The sequence below is a fragment of the Zonotrichia leucophrys genome, chromosome 3 (assembly GCF_028769735.1).
Source record: "Zonotrichia leucophrys gambelii isolate GWCS_2022_RI chromosome 3, RI_Zleu_2.0, whole genome shotgun sequence".
NCBI lineage: Eukaryota > Metazoa > Chordata > Aves > Passeriformes > Passerellidae > Zonotrichia > Zonotrichia leucophrys.
Window position 1 is genome coordinate 100,348,581 of NC_088172.1, and position 19,636 is coordinate 100,368,216.

At 64.9% G+C, this 19,636-nt stretch overlaps 2 protein-coding genes across 6 annotated transcripts in view; one reads left to right on the forward strand and one right to left on the reverse strand.

Annotated features, from left to right (window-relative positions):
* The first annotated feature begins 469 nt into the window (after positions 1-469).
* Positions 470-15,709, forward strand: LOC135446089 (cullin-9-like). The gene is made up of 30 exons (XM_064709581.1): positions 470-522; positions 1,345-1,935; positions 4,098-4,252; positions 4,548-5,048; positions 5,155-5,290; positions 5,471-5,661; positions 6,137-6,506; positions 6,721-6,922; positions 7,229-7,436; positions 7,537-7,730; positions 7,869-8,086; positions 8,231-8,462; positions 8,851-8,956; positions 9,259-9,486; positions 9,633-9,723; positions 9,791-9,962; positions 10,240-10,345; positions 10,499-10,594; positions 10,677-10,852; positions 11,351-11,484; positions 11,563-11,739; positions 11,966-12,081; positions 12,487-12,669; positions 13,008-13,165; positions 13,681-13,891; positions 13,987-14,152; positions 14,274-14,419; positions 14,579-14,696; positions 15,117-15,313; positions 15,394-15,709. The coding sequence occupies exons 2-30, from the start codon at positions 1,359-1,361 to the stop codon at positions 15,676-15,678; spliced, it is 5,850 nt and encodes a 1,949-aa protein (XP_064565651.1). The 5' UTR covers positions 470-522; positions 1,345-1,358; the 3' UTR covers positions 15,679-15,709.
* Positions 15,710-15,911: 202 nt separating this feature from the next.
* LOC135446090 (phosphofurin acidic cluster sorting protein 1-like) overlaps positions 15,912-19,636 on the reverse strand; it is a 54,573-nt gene continuing 50,848 nt past the window's right edge. For 3 of the 5 annotated variants that reach the window (XM_064709582.1, XM_064709585.1, XM_064709584.1), the window contains exons 15-25: positions 19,410-19,516; positions 18,977-19,131; positions 18,773-18,883; positions 18,583-18,685; positions 18,204-18,236; positions 17,796-17,838; positions 17,662-17,704; positions 17,429-17,570; positions 17,122-17,345; positions 16,840-16,953; positions 15,912-16,749 (exon numbers count right to left, since the gene is read on the reverse strand). In XM_064709582.1, coding sequence (XP_064565652.1) covers positions 16,634-16,749; positions 16,840-16,953; positions 17,122-17,345; positions 17,429-17,570; positions 17,662-17,704; positions 17,796-17,838; positions 18,204-18,236; positions 18,583-18,685; positions 18,773-18,883; positions 18,977-19,131; positions 19,410-19,516 — 1,191 coding nt within the window. In that variant the 3' untranslated portion in view covers positions 15,912-16,633. The remainder of the gene's footprint in view (positions 16,750-16,839; positions 16,954-17,121; positions 17,346-17,428; positions 17,571-17,661; positions 17,705-17,795; positions 17,839-18,203; positions 18,237-18,582; positions 18,686-18,772; positions 18,884-18,976; positions 19,132-19,409; positions 19,517-19,636) is intronic. The other 2 variants (XM_064709583.1, XM_064709586.1) reach the window with 1 other exon arrangement.

A 19,636-nucleotide genomic window follows, 5' to 3' on the forward strand; every position in this document is an offset into this window, starting at 1 on the left:
TTAGACAGGTCAAGTTCTGCTGTGTTCAGTCTCTGGCAGGAGCGGGATTGGTGGGAGAAATGAGTGTAGAGCTGTGGACTGCCTTGGCTTGAGTTTGAGGTTGGTGGGTGACCCGGTGCGGTCAATTGGCACAATCGTGTGAAACCTAGCTGTAGGACACCCGAGCTCTTCTCTCACCCTCAGCTTGTGGAGGAATGAAGGCAAGCGGACGGGAAGGTGGCTTCCAGCCAAGGTGACTGGGAAGCTGCCAATCACGGACACCAGCTCCTCCCAGCCCCGGCAGCGCCTCACTGCTCCCCGGCCCTCTGCTGCCTCCTTCCCTCGCCGCCTTCCCTGTCCCACCCTGCCCCGTCCTTCAGCGCCCCAAGTGCCGCTCTGTGCTCCCTCTGTGTGCCTCATGGAGTCCCCAGCACTGCCCCGGTCGGTCCCGCCGCGCCCGCCCAGGCCCGGCCCTCACGGCCGCCGTCGGGCGGGCTCTGCGCAGGCGCCCGCGGCCGGAGCGGCGCGGGAGCGGTGCCGGAGGTAACGCGGCGGCCCCGGCGCGGCCCCGCGGCGGAGGGAGGGCGGCAGGCCGGGCTCGGCCGGGAGCGGCCGGCGAGCGCCCCGAGCGGAGCCGAGCCGGGACGGGCCCGCGCCGTTTAGGGGAGGTCTCGGTCGCGGCCTCGGGCCGGCCGGGCATGAAGTGCGGCGGCCGAACCGGGCCGGGTCCGGTGCTCGGTGCCCGGCGAGCTCTCGCTTTGCCCGCGCCTGGAAGGAGCTTTGATGGTGTCGCTGGCGTGGCCGGCCCGTACCAGCCCTCTCCACGGGGACGGCAGTGCCGTGCATCCCGCCTTTAGCATGTGTGCCCCGGGCACGGGCCTGTCCCTCGCCGTGTCCCGGTCCCGGCCCGGTGATGTGCACGGAGTCCTCCAGCGCAGACCGGCACTGGCTTGTGGGCTCTCCCTGATCCAGCGTGTGGGCTCTGCCTGGCTCGGGTACCTCACTCCATCAGCACACAGCCAGGTGTTACAGCTGAGCTTCCTGGGAAAAGCTGCCGTTCCTGGGCACTGCTGTCCGTATTCCTGCCGTGCCCACAGTCTGTATGGCAGGCCAGAAATCACTGAGTTTTACCCTGTTATCTTGTAACTCCATATATGTGGCTTTCCAAGGAGTAAGTGAGCCGTATCTCATACTTGCTGTGTTAGGGTTGTACAGCACTGTCCTTGAGTACAGCCGGTACAAAAGCACATTTTAATGGCTGCATTGCCATATCACCAGCCCTGTGACACACGGGAACACAGATCTCTAGCCACAGCATGCCTCAGCCACCCCTCCCCAGCTCCTGCTTCCCCTCTGTCCCTGCAGACGCAGCTGCTGCCATGGTGAAGGAGCAGCACGCCGGCACGCTGCTGGTGCAGCTGGGCCCCAAGCTGCAGGCGCACCCAGAGCAGCTGCTGCGGCAGCGGCGCGGCCACGACGAGCGGCCGGAATACCTGGTGCGGTGGAGCGTGGTCAGCTCGGAAGAGAGAGCGGCGGGAGGCGGCGGCGGTGCCTCCTCTGGAGACAGCAAGGCCGAGAGCATCTCCCTGTGGATGTCTGCAGAAGAGGTCCGCGCCAGCTGCCCGGCGCTGCTGGCCCACACGAGGCCGTCGGCCGCGGACAAGGTCGCGCCGGACGCGGCGCCGCTGGACGAGGCCTCGCTGCTGGAGATGGAGGCCGACGTGAGGAGCCTGGTGCGGCGAGCCGGGCGCCAGGTGGCCGAGGCCGGGAGCCCCGAGTGCTCCATCCTGAGCACGGTGCACGTGCTGGGCGCCTACGCCAGCATCGGCTCCCTGGCGGGCGCCTTCAGGGAGGCGGGAGCCCTGGAGCTGCTGACGGCCATGCTGTGCCACAGGGAGCGGCGCGTCCGCCGCGGCGCCGGCGAGATGCTGCGAGCGCTGGGGGCTCACGATGCAGGTGGGGGGTGCTCCTGCTCGGGGCCCCTGGGGAGGGTGGCTGGGCAGCTGGGGGTGCCAGCCTTCGGGAGGGGTGAGGTGCTGGGGAGCAGCGTGTCTCGGGGCTTCTCGGCAAAAGGGGAAGAATCAGTCGGGATCTTCTGGATTTCCGTGGTTGCAGTTGTCTGGGCTGCTCTTGGAGTTAGAAACTCTTTCCCCTGCCAGGTTTCTGAGCTGGGATGCTGATTAACTCTTAGGAGTGTGAAGGAATGTAAAGGGTGGCTGTCTCCTCTAGCAGCCCCAGCATCTCTCCTGCTCCACTGCTGGAGCCCAGCCTGGGGAATCTGGAGTTTCTCAAGCTGAGGGATGCAGCTGGCACTTTCCCATTTGCAGGTTCAACCAGTAGCAAAGCTGATTGCCCATCCTGGAGCGCAGACACGGGCAGGACTCTGACACACTTACAGCACTCACATAAACACAAGCCAGCCGTGTCCCCTCCTGCTCTTTGTCTGGCAGAGACACAAGGTCACTCCTGCCAGCACACACTGCATTTTCCAGGTTCACAAGTACACACACATTCACGGATCCCTTGGGTACCAGCATGCACCTGTGCCTGGCTCCAAGCCCTTCTACCGGTCTCAGGGATCCCCTTGCTCATCAGTTTGTTAAGCCTGATCTTTGTTAGTAAACCTGTAGCACTTTTGTTCCACAGTCCACATTCACACATCCCTTGGGACTTCCAGCACCAGCCCCCACCCACCTCATACCTTGGTCTGGACCCAGGACCTCCCCCTTGCTATTCCAGCATGAAGTGTTGCTAAGGAGTTACATGCACAGCAGGGTTGGCAAAGATGCAGACACCCTTTCCCACTGGCCCCAGGCACTGCAGTCTTGCTTCACCTGCTGAGCCCCTCACTTGCCTCCCTTCCAGCAGCTGTTCTTCAGAACACACACTGTTCTCTCCCCAGTGGCTGATGACCGAGCATCCTGCCAGCTCCAGGCACCAGCACTGGAGAGACCTTTGACTTGCCCCAGCAGCTGGCACACCAGGCCAGGGACTCCTACAGCCCTGATCAGAACTGAGCCATTGATCTGGGTCAGCTGTACACCAGTCTTCCAGATAACTGGTGTTCTAAGCTCAAATCTGTGATTTGATCCAGAGAGTGATGGCACCTCTGTCACTCGCTCCCCCGGCTGACTGCACAGGGCTCCCACAGCCCCAGTTTGTGGTACCAAGTGTCACCCGTGCAGGTCTCACCAGCAGCTGGCACTTGGTCCTTGCAGCACACACACAGGGCAGAGACAGACTAGTAAAGATTCAATAGGAAAGTAGGACAAACTCTGTCAATCAGGTACAGGACTGTCAGACAAACACACTGACCAGCTGTGGCTTAAACGTGGCTGGCACCTTTTACAACCCTTTCTCTGCACCCCCTTTTGTGTTCCTTGCCAATTCCAATTAATCAGATAATCTTACTGAGAAATAATCATTCTTACATGCCAGATGTCCTTACTAATTGTTGTCCAGATGTCCTCACTAATTGTTATGACTGATCAGATTTGTTTCTCCTCACTGCACCATTAGCATTTGTCAGCCAGGTTTGTGATTCTTTATGTTCTTGTTTATGGCTTCCTTCTTACTTTGACTTTTTGCAGTGAAAAGGTTCTTGGCTGGAAACACTTAGAGGAACAGACAATCTCCTTCCATGTAGCCTTGACACAACCCTGGTGGGTAGAGGCTGGTCCTCACCCAGTTCTCTCATTTCAGAGGGGCTGCCCTGGTTTGGAAGTGGCTGATGAGCCTTGGGTGCAGCTGGAAGGTTGCTGGTTGTGGTGTATCCCACAGGAGATCCGGCTTTCCCTGTCCTAGTGCCTGAGTTCATGCAGCTCTGAAGTGGGGCAGATGAGGGGCTGATTCAGGTTAAACCTTGACTTCTTTTCTTCCCTGGGACCCTGTTCTGGAATCAGTTATTTGGGGTTGCTGCTTTGTGAGAATCTCTCAGCTTTAGGGGTAGAGAAAATACAGCATGGAGCAAAATGTTGCCACTGCAGAGGAAGGGACAGAACGTGGATCAGGTGACACGGAGCAGCAAAGCCGTTCCTTCCCTGCAGCTCTGTCTCTGGCAGGGAGCTGGGGTGAGGGTTGTCTTTGTGGGGCCTGAAGAGCTTTTGTTGTTGTTGCAGGAATCTGGGCCCATGTGCTGCTGTCCCTGAGCCAGCAGGATGGCATTGAGCAGCACATGGACTTTGACAGCCGCTGCACCTTGCTGGAGCTGTTTGCTGAGATCACATCCTCTGCAGAGCCCTGCCTGTCCTTCGAGGGGATTCACCTCCCACAGGTGGTGACAGGGCCGCCCCCAGCCCTGGGCCTGTGGGGCGTGAGGGGCAGGAGGGTGGGAGCGGGGCCAGGGCTGGACCCTTGTGTGGGACAGGAGGGCATTGAAGGTGGGCAGGGGAGCAGGACTGGCTGTAGGGAGAGCTGGGACAGGGCCTGGGCCTGGTGAGAGGCTGGGGTGGTGCAGAGGCACCTGGAGAGCCTGGTGTGCCAGCAGGGAGGGCAGGGTGGCTGAGAGGTCTCATGGGAGCCTGTGGGAATGGGCTGGGGGCTGAGTGTGAGAGCGGTGCTTGTTGCAGATCCCTGGGAAGCAGCTGTTTGTCCTGGTGAAGCGCTACCTGTGTGTGACCTCTCTCCTGGACAAGCTGAGCAGCGGCGTGGAGCAGGGAGAGGAGCAGCAGGGCTGTGCTGTGCCCAGCCCCGTCCCTGAGCACAGGAGCCGTGTGAAGCAGGAGTTTGAGCTCAGCATGGCCATGGCCAACCTCATCTCGGAGCTGGTGCACGCCATGGGCTGGAGCCACAGGCACAGGCGGGACCCGCAGCCTCGGCCTGCCCGCTCCATCTTCCAGCACAAGCCCCCGGCCAGCTCTGCTACCCGAGCAGCCCCTACGTGCCCAGCAAAGGAGCCCGTGGCCTTCAGGACGCGCTCGGCGTTCCCGAGCCGCAGCAGCTACGTGGAGTACGTGCAGGCCACGCTGGTGAGCGGCATGAGGGTGCGCATGCTCGAGGACTACGAGCAGGTCAGCGCCGGCGACGAGGGCGACTTCCGCCGCAGCAACGACGGCGTGCCCCCGGTGCAGGTACCATCCAAGGGGCTCCTCTGCTCTCCTGTGCAGCCTGGCGTGGGCACGGTGGGGTTGGGTTTGCCTTCTGCCAGCCGGGTGTGTGCTGGGTTTTCTTCCCCAGGTGTACTGGCAAGCTCTGGGCTGTACCTACTGGGTTCACTGGCACATGGTCGAGATCATTGGGCCTTCAGAACAGAAGGAGCTGGAGGGTCAGGAGAAGGTGAACACCCTGACACGAAACCACAGACTGAGAGCAGGTGAGCAGCCCCTTTGAGCATGTTCCAACTCTCCCACTGCCCTCCTGTCACCTTCCTTTCTCCCAGCAAGCTGTGGTATGGTGGGGACCTCTTCTGCCCAGCATGAGGAATGAGTGTGCAGCAGAGGATGGGGGAGCTGGCAGAGCTGACAGAGCCCTCCCTTGCCCTGCTGCCCTGCAGTTCCACAGGCATTCCTGTGCAAGCCCTTGGGGGGGCTGTACTCCCTGCCTTACCTGGGCCAGCAGCTGCCCAAGGCTGCAGACACCCTGAGCCGTGCCGAGTGGTGGGAGCTGCTCTTCTTTGTGAGGAGGCTGGGAGCACAGGAGCAGGAAGAGATCACCTGTCTCATCCAGCAGCACCTGGGAGAGCAGGTAGGGATCAGAGCCTGCAGCAGGGAAATGGGAGGGAGGAGCAAAGGGAACATTGGGGAAGGGAGCAGGCCCAGAGGAGAGGGCAGGTGTGAGCTGTGCAGGGCCAGCCTGGGCGGGGCAGAAATGGGAGGGTGAGTGGGGATGGGGAAAGCTTGGAGAGCTTGGCCCAGCAGAGCAGTGATGGAGATGAGAGGACAGGCAGTGTCCCCTGGCTGAAGAGTGACTGTGCAGGTTTGGGCAGGCGAGGCCAGGCCGTGGGGTCACTCTGCCAGCTGCAGTTGGGTGCTGAGCACGGGTGGGAGCTGTGGGCTGGTGGGACGGGCTGGGGACAGGCAGGGGAGGGTGGCAGTGGGAGCGGCCCTGGGCGCCTGTGGCGGTGCAGCCTTTGTGTCCGTGGTGCCAGGAGCCGCCACAAGGGGCGTGGGGAGCGTGGCGAGCCCGAGATTAATTTGTGACCATGGTGTGGCTGTCGGAGGTGGATGAGGAAGCGCTGGTGCAGCTGTCGGTGCCTGCGGAGCTGGCCCAGAAGGTGCTGCAGGCCCTGGAGGAGCGGTGCCAGGGCAGCTCTCTGCGGGACCTGCGGGGCTCCCGTGTCTACGGCAGACACTTCCTGGGGAGGGGAGCAGAGCAGGATGGCGGAGGGAGCCCCGCAGTGTCCTCAGAGGGTGACAGGAGCAGCGGCCCCGAGGGCACGATGGCCAAGGCAGCGGAGGGAGACCTTTGTGCAGCCCCAGGGCCGCCCCAAGGCTGTGGTGTGGCAGAGAAGTCGGATTCCCAGCTGTTCAGCGAGCTCCTGGAGAGGGAAGGGCTGTTCTTGCCAGAGGTGACGGAGGAGCAGAGCCAAGGTAACGTCCTGGCACACGCTGGGGCACAGGCGCGGTGGCGGCAGCGGCACTGCTGCCCCCACAGGGGATACTCTGGGCAGGGCACGGGGGCCGGGCAGCCAGGGCTGCCTGAGGTGGGTGGGGGTGCCCGTGGGTGCTGGGTGTGTGGCTGGGTGGCACCCTGGCAGCTCTGGAGGTGTCACTGCTGCCCTGATGGCTCCGTCCCTCCGGCCAGCGCTGGGCAGCTCCAAGGGGCCGAGCGAGAGCGGCTCGCTGGCCAAGGTTGCAGCTGTGGTGGAGGTGATCCAGAGCAGCAGCTCCTCGGTGGGGCTGCGCTTGGCTGGGCTCAGGCACATCCTGGAGATGCTGGAGGAGGAGCCCAAGTCGGAGCAGCAAGCTGGCACAGCCCAGGGCGGGCTGGGCATCGGGAGCGCCGGGTGAGTGCTGGGGTGCTGCACAGCCCTCCTGCTGCCCGGGGAGGGCCCTGTGGGCAGGGTGGGGCCGGTGCTGAGCTGGAGGAGCGGGAGGTGGCAGCGGGAGCGTGGAGGGTGGTGTGTGCGGGAGGAAAGGTGGATTTTGTGTCCCTGTGTCCCAGGCAGGCCGGCTGGCAGGGCCAGAGGAAAGGGGCATTTTGTGTCCCTGTGTCCCAGGTTGGCAGGGCTGTGCCAGCTGCAGCGCGGGCTGGAAGGAGGTGGCTGTCAGGGCCCCAGGAGGCCGTGCCTGAGGTGTGCTGTGCCCTGCAGGGAGAAGCTGGTGCAGGTGTCGGTGGAGCTGCTGAGCGCGGCGGCGGCGGAGAAGGCGCTGGTGGCGGTGACGCTGCGGCTGCTGGCCACGCTGCTGGCCCGCTACGAGTGGCGCGTGCCCTTTGCCACGGAGGGCGGCGTGCGGGCCGTGCTGGGCTGCATGCGGCTGCACGGCTGCTCCGCCCTGGTGCAGCAGGCCGGGCTGGCGGTGAGTGAGTGCCCGGGGCTCGCCGGGGCGGGCAGGGCAGCGCGGGCTGCCCGGGCGGGGTGCAGGCGCCGCTGCCCCCGCGCCGCTCTCGTCCTCGCAGGCCCTGAAGGTGCTGGTGGGAGCCGCGGACGCGGAGCCGGGAGGCGCCGGCGGGAAGGGCTGGGCCTGGAACCACGGCGACGCGCAGATGATGCGGGAGATCTTCGCCAGCATCGGCTCTGCCTCCAGCAAGGGCTCTGCCAGCCTGCTGAGCAGCATCCCTGCTGCTCTGAGCACCATGCAGAGGGTCGCAGGGTAGGGGCAGAGTGGGGACAGGGCTGAGGTCCAGGGGAATGCACAGGGGGAAGGACGGGCAGGGCGGGCAGGTGGTTTGTGGGTGCAGGAGAGGCTCTGTGGCTGGGGCAGGAGAGTGGCACGGCTGTGTCCCTGCAGGGGCTCCTCAGGCGTGCAGAACGGCCTGCTGGTGGTGAACATGCTGATGGACGGGCACCGGGGCCTGGCGGAGCAGCTGGCGAGCTGCGATCTGCTGGCGGCGCTGCAGAGCTGCTGGAGGGCCGGGCAGAGCAGCGGCTGCCCCCAGGCAGTGCTGGCCCTCAGCGCCATCAATCGCCTGGCGGAGCACGGGCTGCCCCTGGGCCCGGAGGCTGCAGGTACCGTGTGCCCACCGTGCCCGTGGGTGCCACGGCCCCGCGGGTGCCAGGGCAGGGCTGCCTGGCCCGGCAGGGCAGAGCAGCCCGAGGGGCTGCTGGTGCTCCGTGAGGCCTGGGCTGGGCTCAGTGTCCCTGTCGTGGCAGGCACAGAGCCCCTGCTGGACCCCAAGGGCGTGCAGATGCTGCTGGGTGGCCTGGACGATGGCAGCCTGTGCAAGGAGGTGGTGGTGGCCCTGGAGCGGCAGCTGTGCAGCCAAGGCCCCGTTCCCTCTGGCCAGGTGGCCCAGCTGCTGCAGGACCTCAGCTGCTTCAGGCTGCTGCTGCGCAGCTTGGAGCTGCTGGGGACAGAGAAGGCCGTGAGCCTGAGCATCCTCAGGTGGGTGCAGGGTGACTGGGGGGCTCTGGGACCTCCTCATGAGGTGTGTGAGTGCTGGGGTCATGGTGGGGAGAGCCAGTGCCTGTGTGTGGGTGCTGGTGGGGCTGCTCTTCCCTGGGGCAGGCTCACCCCAGCACGTAGGCAGGTGCCAGTTGGGGTGTCCTGGGGCACAGGGCCACGTGGGGCCACAGCAGCTGTGCCTGGTGTGGTGGGGACATGCAGGGGCAGCAGAGGACGTGCCTGGGGGCTGGTGGGCTGTGCAGGGTGCCAAGGGAGCCTCAGTTCCCAGTCCCTGAGAGATGCCTTGCAGGTGGGGCAGGGAAGCAGGGCTGCCTGTAGCCCTGCTGTCCCTGTGCCCCAGCCTGAGCAGGTCCCCTCTGTCACCCAGGATCCTGAACAGGTTCCTGGACAGTTACCAGGAGGATGTGCTGCCCTGGCATGAGTGTGTGGAGCCCTGTGTGTCCTTGCTGATCACGCACAGCAGCAGCTGGGAGGTGAGGGGGCCCTGGGGCTCGTGGCAGGCAGGGTGGCTGTGCTGGCTGTGCCTCAGCCGGGCTGGGCAGGCAGGGCCCCGCTGGTGGCCCCAGCCTGGCTTTGTGTCCGAGGCACTGGGAGAGGTGGGAGGGGCTGTCCTGGCCGTGTCCCTGTCCTGGTGGCCATGCCCAGTCTGGCTGTGCCCTGCCAGGCTCTGGTAGGTGCTGCTGGGCTGGGAGGGGGGCACTGGAGCTGCAGCTGCGGCTGTGGGGGCCCTGGAGCTGCCAGCAGTGCCCGTGTGCTCAGGGCTGCGTCTCAGCAGGTGCTGCAGGAGGTCGTTGGCTTCCTGCACCGCCTGGGCAGTGCCAGCAAGGACTGTGTGGTGGTGATGTGCCACGTGGGCACCCACGAGGCTCTGTCCAAGGCCCTGGAGAAGCACAGCACGGTGCCGCCGTTGGCGCCGGCCCTGCTGGAGCTGCTGGCGGAGTGCGAGAAGTTCGCCGGGCTCTACAAGAAGCTGACGAGCAGCATCTTGGCTGGCTGCATCCAGGTGGGCTGGGGAGGCACAGCTGTGCTGGGATTGGGGTCTGGGGGCACCAGGCTGTCCCTGCTGCCGAGGGATGCCTCGTGCAGGCACAGCCCTGCGCGGCTGAGGGGAGCAGGAGCCCCTGGTGAGAGCCCTGCCCCATCCCACAGCTGGTGCTGGGACAGATTGAGGAGCACCGCCGGAGCCAGCAGCCCATCAGCATCCCCTTCTTTGATGTCTTCCTGCACAACCTGTGCCAAGGTGAGGGCAGCCAGGGGGAGCTGACCCCAGGCTTGGTGGCTGGAAGCTGCATGTGCTCTGCCCACAGGCTCCAGCATGGAGGTGAAGGAGGACAAGTGCTGGGAGAAGGTGCAGGTCTCTTCCAACTCGCACCAGGCCAGCAAGCTCACGGACAGGAACCCCAGGACCTACTGGGAGTCGAACGGCAGCACGGGCTCCCACTTCATCACCGTGCACATGCAGTGTGGAGTGGTGATCAGGTGGGGCTGGGCTGGCAGGGCTGTGTGTGCAGGAAAGGGCTCTGGGGATCTGTGCCAGCCCTGCCACAGTGGCTCTGTCCTGGGGGATCTGTGCCAGCCCTGCCACAGTGGCTCTGTCCTGGGGGATCTGTTCCAGCCCTGCCAGAGTGGCTCTGTCCTGGGGATCTGTGCCAGCCCTGCCACAGTGGCTCTGTCCTGGGGCCAGCAGGACGTGGCTGGCAGGGCTGGGGCAGGGAGGGGGGATGGCTGGGCAGCCCCACGGTGTTTGTGTGTGCAGGGAGCTGAGCATGCTGGTGGCCAGCGAGGACTCCAGCTACATGCCCTCGAGGGTGGTGGTGCTGGGCGGGGACAGCCCTGCCACCATCAGGACGGAGCTGAACGCGGTGAGTGCCCGTGGGAGGGCCGGGCTGTCCTTGCTGTGCCCCCTGCAGGTCTGGCTGTGGTGGGAGGCCCGGGGAGCTGGGAATGGCAGGAGCTGCGCTGTGGGAGCCTCCCTGGGCTGCCTGGCACGCTGAGGGCTCGGTGCCTCCCTGCAGGTGACCATCCTGCCCTCGGACAGCAGAGTGATCCTGCTGGAGAACATGACGCGCTTCTGGCCCGTCATCCAGATCCGGGTGAAGCGGTGCCAGCAGGTAGGGGGAGCAGGGGCAGGGCCTGGAGCGGGCACTGAGGGGCGTCGGGGCCCCAGGAACTGAGGGTGCCGCTGTCCCCTAGGGTGGCATTGACACACGTGTGCGTGGCATCGAGGTGCTGGGTCCCAAGCCCACCTTCTGGCCCATCTTCAGGGAGCAGCTGTGCCGGCGGACGTTCCTGTCCTGCACTGCTCGGGCTCATGCCTGGAGCCAGGAGATCTGCCGAGACCGGGGCCGGCTGCTGCAGCTCTTTGGCAGGTGAGAGGTGTCCTGGCTGTGCCATCGCATCCCTGGTGTCCCAGGGCCCGGGGGGACAGGGCTGGCAGCCTGTGAGGGGACTGCAGGGCTGGGAAAGGAGCAGCTGGTTGGGAGGGGCCCTTGCTCCTTCCTGGCCACCAGTGGTCCTTCCTGGCCAGGGCCACCTTGGGATCACTTGGGTTAAACTGGGCTAACCCCCAGAGCAGGATGCTGGTTCCCCAGGGGCTGGCACGTCCTGGCAGAGGTTGGCCGGGCACAGCAGGATCTCGTGGCCACAGGCACTGCACAGCCCCCATTTGGCAGGGGCTGCCAGGGCCCCAAGGGCCATTGGGGGCAGCCCTGGGGACAGCAAGGGCTCTCCCTGGCTGCTGGGGGCCATGGGGCCAGCGAGCCATGGTGCCCTGGCAAAGGGCAGGGCAGGGAGCCAGCACTGCGCTCTGCTCTGCCACGGGAGCTCTCCAGCCCTTGGCACCGAGCGCTGCCCGCTCGCTGTTGCAGACTGAACCAGGCACTGCAGCACGAGCAGGGCTTTGCCAACCGCTTCCTTCCCGACGAGGAGGCAGCCCGGGCACTGGGCAGGACGTTCTGGGAGGCCCTGGTGACCCCCTTGGTGCAGAGCATCACCAGCCCAGGTAGGCCGTGCTCTCCGGGCCCCGGCCGTGCCGCGCTCCGGGCAGAGGCACCAGCTCTGAGTGTGGTTGGCCTCGCAGGCCCCGATGGTGTCAGTGCCCTGGCCTGGCTGCTGAGCGAGTACCTGGAGAGCGCGGAGCTGCCCCGCCGAGCCCCGGGACGCAGGGCTGCCTTTGGTTCCTGCGTGCGGCGCCTGACCCAGCTCCTGGTGCACGTGGACCCCGGCGGCCCCGAGCCAGAGGAGACCAGAGCAGCTGGTGAGCCGGGGCTGCCCCGCCCTGGGGCTGCTGCAGAGGGCCAGGCTGTGGCCATGGGGCTCCTCTGGGGAGCATCCCTTGGCACAGAGGCTCCTGAGCTGGGAAAGCTTGTGGTCATGCCCCAGCAGCAGCTGTGCCTCCCCAGCGTCCCCTCAGCCCTGCTGTGGCAGTTCAGTGTGGGACCTGCCCATGGAGCCACACTGAGCCTGAGGCTGACCCTTGGCAGGTGGGAAGGAGCGGAAGAACAAGGAGGTGTCGGCCAGGACTGCAAAGGTGGTGGTGGAGAAGTCGAGAGGCCTGTGGGGAATCTCGCAGTGCTGGCGTGGCGTGGTGCAGCAGCAGGTAGAGCTTGGAGGGCTGACTGGGAGGGGTTGGAGCAGGGAGTGGGGTCTGGCAGTGCCCGTGGGGAAGGCACAGGGCTGTACCTGGCCTCCACAGAGCCTGGAGCGATGTGGGGACAGCCCTGCTGTGCTGCCACCCTGGCATGGCTCGAGTGTCAGCCAGGCCAGGACACAGGTCCGGTGTCGGGCTGTCATTCCTGCTGGGGCTGCTGCTGCTGTGCCCGCAGTGCCCCCACAGCCCCCGGCTGCCCCCGGAGCTGCGCTCCCACCTCGGCAGCCCCACAGCAGCAGCAGCAGCAGCAGGGCCCCGAGTCCCAGGGGCCAGCAGGCAGCTGCTGTTCCAGGGCAGGGCTGGGATGTTCCAGGGGCACATCCTGCTGGCTCAGCCCTGGCGCCGCTCCCGCAGGTGCAGCGGTTCCTGGAGGCGGCGGGGCAGGCGCCAGACCTTGCGGAGCGCTACTGCCGGCTGTACCAGCGCCTGCGCGGGGCCACCGAGGAGCTCTTTGGGCAGCAGGCCGCCTTCGTGCTGGCGCTGGGCCAGGGCTTTGCGGGGGCTTTGCTGCAGCTCTCCTTCCTCACCGCCCTGCACGTGAGTGGGGCAGCGCAGTCCCGGGGCCATGCCCTGGGCAGGGGCTGGGGAGCTGCCCTGGCCATGGCCCTGGGGCAGGCTCTGGGTGGGTGCTGTCCTGTTCCCCCTGAGCACAGAGCCCTGCCCTGGCACCCCGGTGGTGCCCAGCTCAGGTGCGTGGGGCTCATCCCAGCCCGGGACCGGCCCTGGCACACTCCAGCCTTGGGCTGGGGCCTGGGCACCCTTGGCCCTGCCCAGCAGTGCCAGAGTTTCCTGGTGCTCCCTGCAGGGACATTCCCCCAGCCCTGCCCTGTGGGCACCTGGTGAGCCCTGTCTGCAGCCTGCCCTGTCCCTTGCAGGTGAGTGAGCAGTTTGCCCGCTACCTTGATGTGCAGATCCAGGAGCTCCGCAGGGCTGCGGGCAGCACGGGGCCTCTGGAGCGGCTGGAGCAGTTCCTGGAGCCCTTTGTGGTCTTCAATGGCCTGGAGTTTGCCCACACCTTTGAACACTTCTACAGGTGAGGCTGCTGTGTCTGCCCAGAGCCAGGGCCCTGCTGCACATGGCCTGGTGTGCAGGGGGAGCTTGGCCTGCTGTGGCAGCGCTGCTCCTGCTTTGCTTTTATGGGATCATGGAGTGTGGAAGGCCCGTGGGAGCTGCCAGTGTGTGGAATCACATTCCCTGCTGGGGACAGGGAGGGGACACGTGTGTGCTGCCAGCCCGTGTGCCGTGTGTGGGGTGAGGCCGGGCTTGGAGCTGTGGCTGTCCCCTGGTGGTGGCTGATGGCCACAGGGCTGTGTCTGTCTCCTGGTGGTGGCTGATGGGCTCGGGGCTATGGCTGAATCCTGGTGGTGGCTGATGGCCACAGGGCTCGGAGCAGTGGCTGTCCCCTGGTGGTGGCTGATGGCCACAGGGCTCACAGCTGTGGCTGAATCCTGGTGGTGGCTGATGGCCTCAGAGCTATGGCTGTCCCCTGGTGGTGGCTGATGGCCCCGGGGCTCAGCCCAGCCTGACTGCAGCTGGTGGCCATGGCAGGCACTACCTGGGGGACCGGCTCCTGACGCAAGGGCCATCGTGGCTGGAAGGAGGCATCGTGGAGCAGATCGGGCTGTGCTTCCCCAGCCGCTTTCCCCAGGACATGCTGAGCAACTTGGCCGAGTCGGAGGAGCTGCAGCGGCAGTTCAGCCTCTTCCAGCTGCAGGAGCAGGACAAGCGGCTGCTGGAGCTGGACACGGGCCTGGACGAGGTGAGAGGGATCGGGCTGGGGTGCCCGGGGGCCGCCGGCGTTCCTGGCGGGATCCCAGAGCCTGACTGGAGCTGCCCTTGTGCCCCCGTGCCCAGGTGCTGGGCACAGCCACGGGGGCAGAGGTGCCGGAGGTGAAGGTGCTGGCCCTGTCCCCGCGCTGCTGGCCCGTGTCCCCGCTCTGTTACATGGAGAGCCCTGGGAGGTTTTTCCCGGCGCTGCTGAGCTCCCCCTTGGATGAGTTTGCTGACTTCTGCCGGCAGAGTGAGTGCTGTGGCCGGGCTGTGCCCAGAGCCTGGAGGGCAGCTCAGGCACAAGTGGTGCTGGGCTGGGAGTGCCTGGCAGGGCTGGTGCCCGTCCCTGTCCCTGACACTGTCCCTGGCAGGCCAGAGCCAGCTGGGCTGGGAGTGCAGCAAGCCCCGGCGGCTGCAGTGGACGTGGCTGGGCCACGCCGAGCTGCAGTTTGGAGAGTGCGTGCTGCACGTGTCCACGCTGCAGATGTACATCCTGCTGTGCTTCAACAGCGCCCAGGTAGGGCTGCAGCCACGGTGGGGGCTGGAGCAGGGCAGGGCCGTGTTCTCCCTTCCCCTCTGCTGGGGGCTCCAGCGGTGTTTGGGGCACGGACCCCGTTCCTGGGCAGGGCCTGTGGCCAGTGAGCCCTGGCCATTGCCCTCGCCCCCCGTGCTGCAGGAGGTGGCTGTGGAGGCCCTGCTGGGGGCCACAGGGCTCCCTGCTGACCTGGTGCTCCACGCGCTGACCCCGCTGACCCAGGGCCAGGCCGTGCTGGTGGGGAGCTGCACTCCAGGGGGTGAGTGTGGGGCTGGGGCACCCAGGGGAGGGGGGCTGGCCTGAACCCCAGGGGGTGCTGGGCTTAGGGGTGCTCGTAGGGCTGGTGAGGGGCTGGCTCCATGTGTTGGTGCGCGGGGCACAGGTGTGTGTGTGTCAGTGTGGGGTCGGGGTGATGTGTGGGGTGGGGCTGGGGCTGTGCACGGGGCCTGGGTCAGCGTGGCTGGGTGGGTGGGCTCGGTCTGTGTGTGGGCTTGGGCCAGGCCAGAGGCCTTGTGTGTCATGGCCATGGCTCGGGTCCACGTGTGGGGACAGGGCTGGGGTGTCAGCGGTGCAGGCAGCCACAGAGGCCCAGCTTGGGTCCCCCAGGCCCACGTGTGCCCTGGGGCTCCTCCGGGGCCCAGCTCAAGCTCGGCTGAGCCTGGCTTGGGTGCTGCTGCAGGTGCCCTGCGGCTGAACCAGGCAGCCCTGGCGCAGAGCTGCGGCCGCCGGCTGAGGCTGCTGCCCCAGCAGAGGTACCTGCGCACAGAGGGGGCCGAGGTGAGCGCCCTGGAGAGGAAGAGGAACGTCCTGTGCTGCCTCATCACCCGCATCCTCAAGGGGGAGAAGCAGCTGCACATCGACAGCCTGGTGTTCAGGGTACGGGCTGCAGGGGCACGGGGGCACAGGGGCTGCCCGGGGGCTGCAGCCACTGCACTGGGGCTGCCTTGCTGCCACAGGTGATCGACGCCTGTCAGAAGGGAGAGCTGGGCCCAGGGGTGCAGTTCCTGAGCTTCTGCTGCCACAGCGTGGATGTGCTGTCCTGCATCCTGCACCTGCTGGACCAGGGCTACCTGCGGCGCCAGGAGGGGAGGCCTCACGTCTTGGAATACATCTCTGCTGAATCCACAACGCTCCCCACTTCTCAGGTCCAGCCACAGGTTGCCTTCCATACTGTAGAGATCAAGACAGCAGCAAGCCTGGCCTCTGCTGAAAGAAGACAGACTTTTTCCACGTTCAGGTAGATGAGGACCTGGCTGGGAGAACTCAGGTTGAATCCAGTCTATCTCTTCCTAAACACGTGTGAGTTTTATTTAAATAAATGAGCCAAGCTCCACGCAGTCCCACCGTGCAGTCTGTTGGGGAGCTCAGCTGGTCCATGGCTGGAAGTGTGGCCAGGCCATAGCCCTGTGTGCTCAAGCAGCCCTGACAGTCATGCCCTCAGACAGGAGGGCACACACACACACATACCCTGCCATAATGGTAACAGCATTAATTTATTAAAATTAATCCCGAAAAGTAACCATACAATAAATTTAAAAAAAATAGAATCTTGTAAAAAAAAAACTCAGGTGCCCTCACCCCACACCTCCAGCTGGCAGCACCCTAGGGTAGGGCTGGTTGGGAAGGGATGGGGAGATGAAGAGGACAGCCTCAGCAGCAGGGCTGCAGGGGGACTGGAAAAGCTGCTGAGGCTGTGCTGCAGAGGGCAGGGCCAGCACAGCAGTGCAAGGCTGGCAGTGGGGCTGGCAAGGGTGGTACAGGGGTGGTGGGCCCTGCTCAGCACCTGCCCCTGCACAGAGCAGTCTGGCTGGCTGCAGCACTGGGGAACCTGCCTGGGTACCAGCCCAGCTGGGACCCTGGCTGGCTACAGGGCTGGCCTGGCAGGTGCATCTGTGGAGAGTGGGGCCCAGAGCCCATCCTGGGGCCCTGCTGGCTGGATGGTGCCAATCCTTGTCCCAGGCTGCTGCTGGGGGACATGGGAGGCAGATGGCATGGTGTCCTGGCTGGTGTTGGAGGGTGCATGGACCCGGTCTCACTGGCCTCACCTTCACGGGTCTTGGCCCACAGGGTGCAGGTGCAGTATCCCCCCCCACTGAGCAGGCAGGGACTGGTCTGCAGGAGATGGGGACAAGAGCATGTCCATCTCCCTGTCTCCTGCAACCCACTGCAGCTCCGTTCCAGGGACGCCCCAATGTCTCACACACTCTTCGAGTAGCCGAAGATGCCCACAGGGAGGTACTTGACGTGTGTTGGCCACTGTGCTGCCAGCTGGAAAAACTTCACATCGTTCCACTCCACCCCATCTATGGAGACTGAGAGGAGAGGCTGCAGTGAGGCACAGCCCTACCACAGCAGCCTGTGCTGCCCCAGTACAGCCCCAAGGGGCTGCTACCTGCCCTCACCTCGCAACATGGTGTTCTGGTGCTTGGCTGTGCAGATGAGGCGTGTGATCCCTTCGATGACTTGGCTTTTGGGTTCCAAGTCTTTTTCTTTTGGTTTCTTGCTCAGGAACATCACTGGGGACCAAGGCCACACAGGAGCAATGTTAGGATGTCCCCACCTGGCCCTAAGTGGGAGCCCCTGCCGGGCCACATCTCAGCCCTGCCCTGCTGCAGGCTCCCCCATCCTCTCCACAAAGCACTGTGCCCCCCCAGGCAGAGAGCAGCCGGAGTGGGCTTGGTTACCTTTCTTGTTTTTCTCCTTGGTGACCACGGTCATGGCCATGGTGCTGGGGGGCACCAGCTCCCCGGTGCTGGGGATGCGGCTGACCTGGAGCGAGCGGAAGTTGCTCTTGAGGGTGTTCTTGATACCTGTCTCCCGCTTGTCACCCTCCTTCTTCCTCTCCGGCCCTTGGGTTGTCCAGTAATCCACCTGCAGGCCCATCACCTCCACACCAGGGCTCGGGGACCTGGGCAACAGGGGCAGCACATGGAGCACACAGGTGGTGCCCCTGCTCCCCTGCCGCAGGCTGAGGGGGCCTGGTTTCCTTACCCAGTTCCCGAGAGGCTGCTGCAGACGGACGGAGAGGGAGGTGGGGTGCAGATGGTCTCCTTGCCATAGGGAACAGATATACTGGAGGTTGGTGTTGAGCTCAGCAGGGAGGGGGTGCAGACTGTGGCATCATCCGAGTCCACTAGGAAGGAAAAGTGTGGGTTTGAGGGTTTGGGAGACACCAAGAGCCTCCCGCCTGCAGAAAAGAGAGCTGGGCATTGCCAGGGACTCACCGGAGGCACTGAAAGACTGCTCCACCAGGCCCACCTTCACCACCTGCAAGGAGAAACCAGAGAATACCCAGCATCAGCAGGACTGTGCACTGCACCTCTCCCCTCAGCCCCTGCCAGCCCCTCAACTCACTCACCCCCACAAAGGGGACAAACTTCTGGCAGGAGTCCTCGTCGGGGCTGCAGAAGGAAGAGAGTCTGGTCAGGGTCTGGGTGTGCTGAGCACCGACTGCTGTGTGACTGCTGACCTTGTGCCCAGGCAGCCCTGCAGTGCAGGGCTCACTGCTGGCTCACAGCCACTAGGACCATCTCCTCTGCCCTCCCTCCCATGAGGCCCCCTGTCCCCCACATGGCAGCACAGGGCACACTACACAAGGAGGCAAGGAGTTGTCCCCTCCAGTGCTGGGAAAGGGCTTGCATGCGGGAGGGCAGCCCTGCCCCTCTGTGGGGTCACGGCTCCTCTGCACAGCAAGAGGGACGGATGGACGCACATGGGGAAAGGCAGGGAGGGGCCAGGCAGCGGCACAGCAAGCACAAGCCAATACCTGATATAAAAATCAAAATAGAGACTTCTCTTCCTTGGGTGCCAGAAACCAAGAGAAGGGAGAGGTGAGAGTGCAGCTGGAACACGAGCATCAACCCCCGGACAGCACAGTACCAGCTTGCAGCCCCACCCAGCCCATCCCAGCCCTGGCAGCTGGTGCCCACCACTGGGGCTGTCACAGTCACAGCTACTGGAGGGGCCAAGCACACCGGGAGGTGGCAGGGAATGGTGCTGAGGGACCCCAGCTCCCCTCAGCACCACGCTGCTTCTCACTGCAACGCAGGGCCTCACTCACTTGTCCCGTGTCCCTCATTCCTGTCCTGGGCACGTCCCAGACTGGGCTGCATGAGGGAGGACAGGCACCCTGGGGCCACACTCACCTCTTCTGCTTGTAGGTCAGCATGGCCTCGGAGATGGGCAGCTGGTGAGAGAGGCTGGCTCCAGCGATGAACTGGGCAACACGGCCTGCTATGTCCACAGTGTCTGTGGGCACAAAGAGCCATGAGGACCGCCATGGCAGCTGGGCTGTCCCTCAGGGCACTGCTGGTGCCAGCCTGCCCCGCTCCTCACCTGCAGTGGGAGGCTCAGCCCTGCTGAACAGCTCCCGCCACGCCGTGTCCAGGAAGAGAGTGCTGTATTTGTTATCCACCGAGGCCAGGTACTTGGCCAGAGGGTGAGAGCCTGCAGGGGAGAAGGGCAGCGTTGGCTGCAGGCAGGGGAGTCTGGGGAGCAGGGAGAGGACAGCCCTGGGGCTGGGCTCCTCGTGGCTCTCACCCAGTGGCACGAGCAGGAAGCGAAGGTAGTTGAGCCAGTCGGATGTCTTGCTGGCCAGCTGCTCCACAAAGAAACGGAGGACAACGCTCAGGTAGCTCTGGTCCCCTGCCACCACCACCTTCACCGGGGGAGGCATATGGGAGTTACAGTTACAGCTGCCAAAGGGAGAGGAAAAGGAGACCCTGAGGGATGTGCAGTGGCTCAGCAGGTGGGCCAGGGGACACAATTTGCCAGGCCAGCTGACAAAAACCCATTGCTGAGAACATCCAGCTTGGTGTGCACTGCCATGGGCAAAAGCAGTACTGGGACCCCCCACTCTCCCCAGGGTGTACACCTGTCCACAACCCCCAACGAGCCCTGGGGAGCCAGGGCCATGCCCAGCCCCTCTCTGAAGACATCCAGTGCCACCAGGCTGAGCCCAAGCTGTACTCACAATCGCTGGATGCGGGAGACAGTGGTGTTGAAGGCTGCCTGGATGTCTGCCACGGAGCACGTGGATACAACCAACTGCTTGTGTGCCTGGAGCTGCTCACTCACGTACTGCCAAGGAGAGAGCTCAGGTTAAGGTACCCTGGAACGTGGCTGTGCTGGCCAGCACCAGCCCATGCCTGCCCTGAGCCCTGTGCCCCCAGGTTACAGCTGGGATGCCTGTCCCCACCT

Bases quoted from the DNA above. Each gene is read 5' to 3' on its own strand.
- LOC135446089 (XM_064709581.1), top strand. From the start codon at position 1,359: ATGGTGAAGGAGCAGCACGCCGGCACGCTGCTGGTGCAGCTGGGCCCC. The intron at 9,963-10,239 runs GTGGGGCTGGGC...TTGTGTGTGCAG, and splicing joins CAGTGTGGAGTGGTGATCAG to GGAGCTGAGCATGCTGGTGG. The intron at 11,740-11,965 runs GTGAGCCGGGGC...GACCCTTGGCAG, and splicing joins AGAGGAGACCAGAGCAGCTG to GTGGGAAGGAGCGGAAGAAC.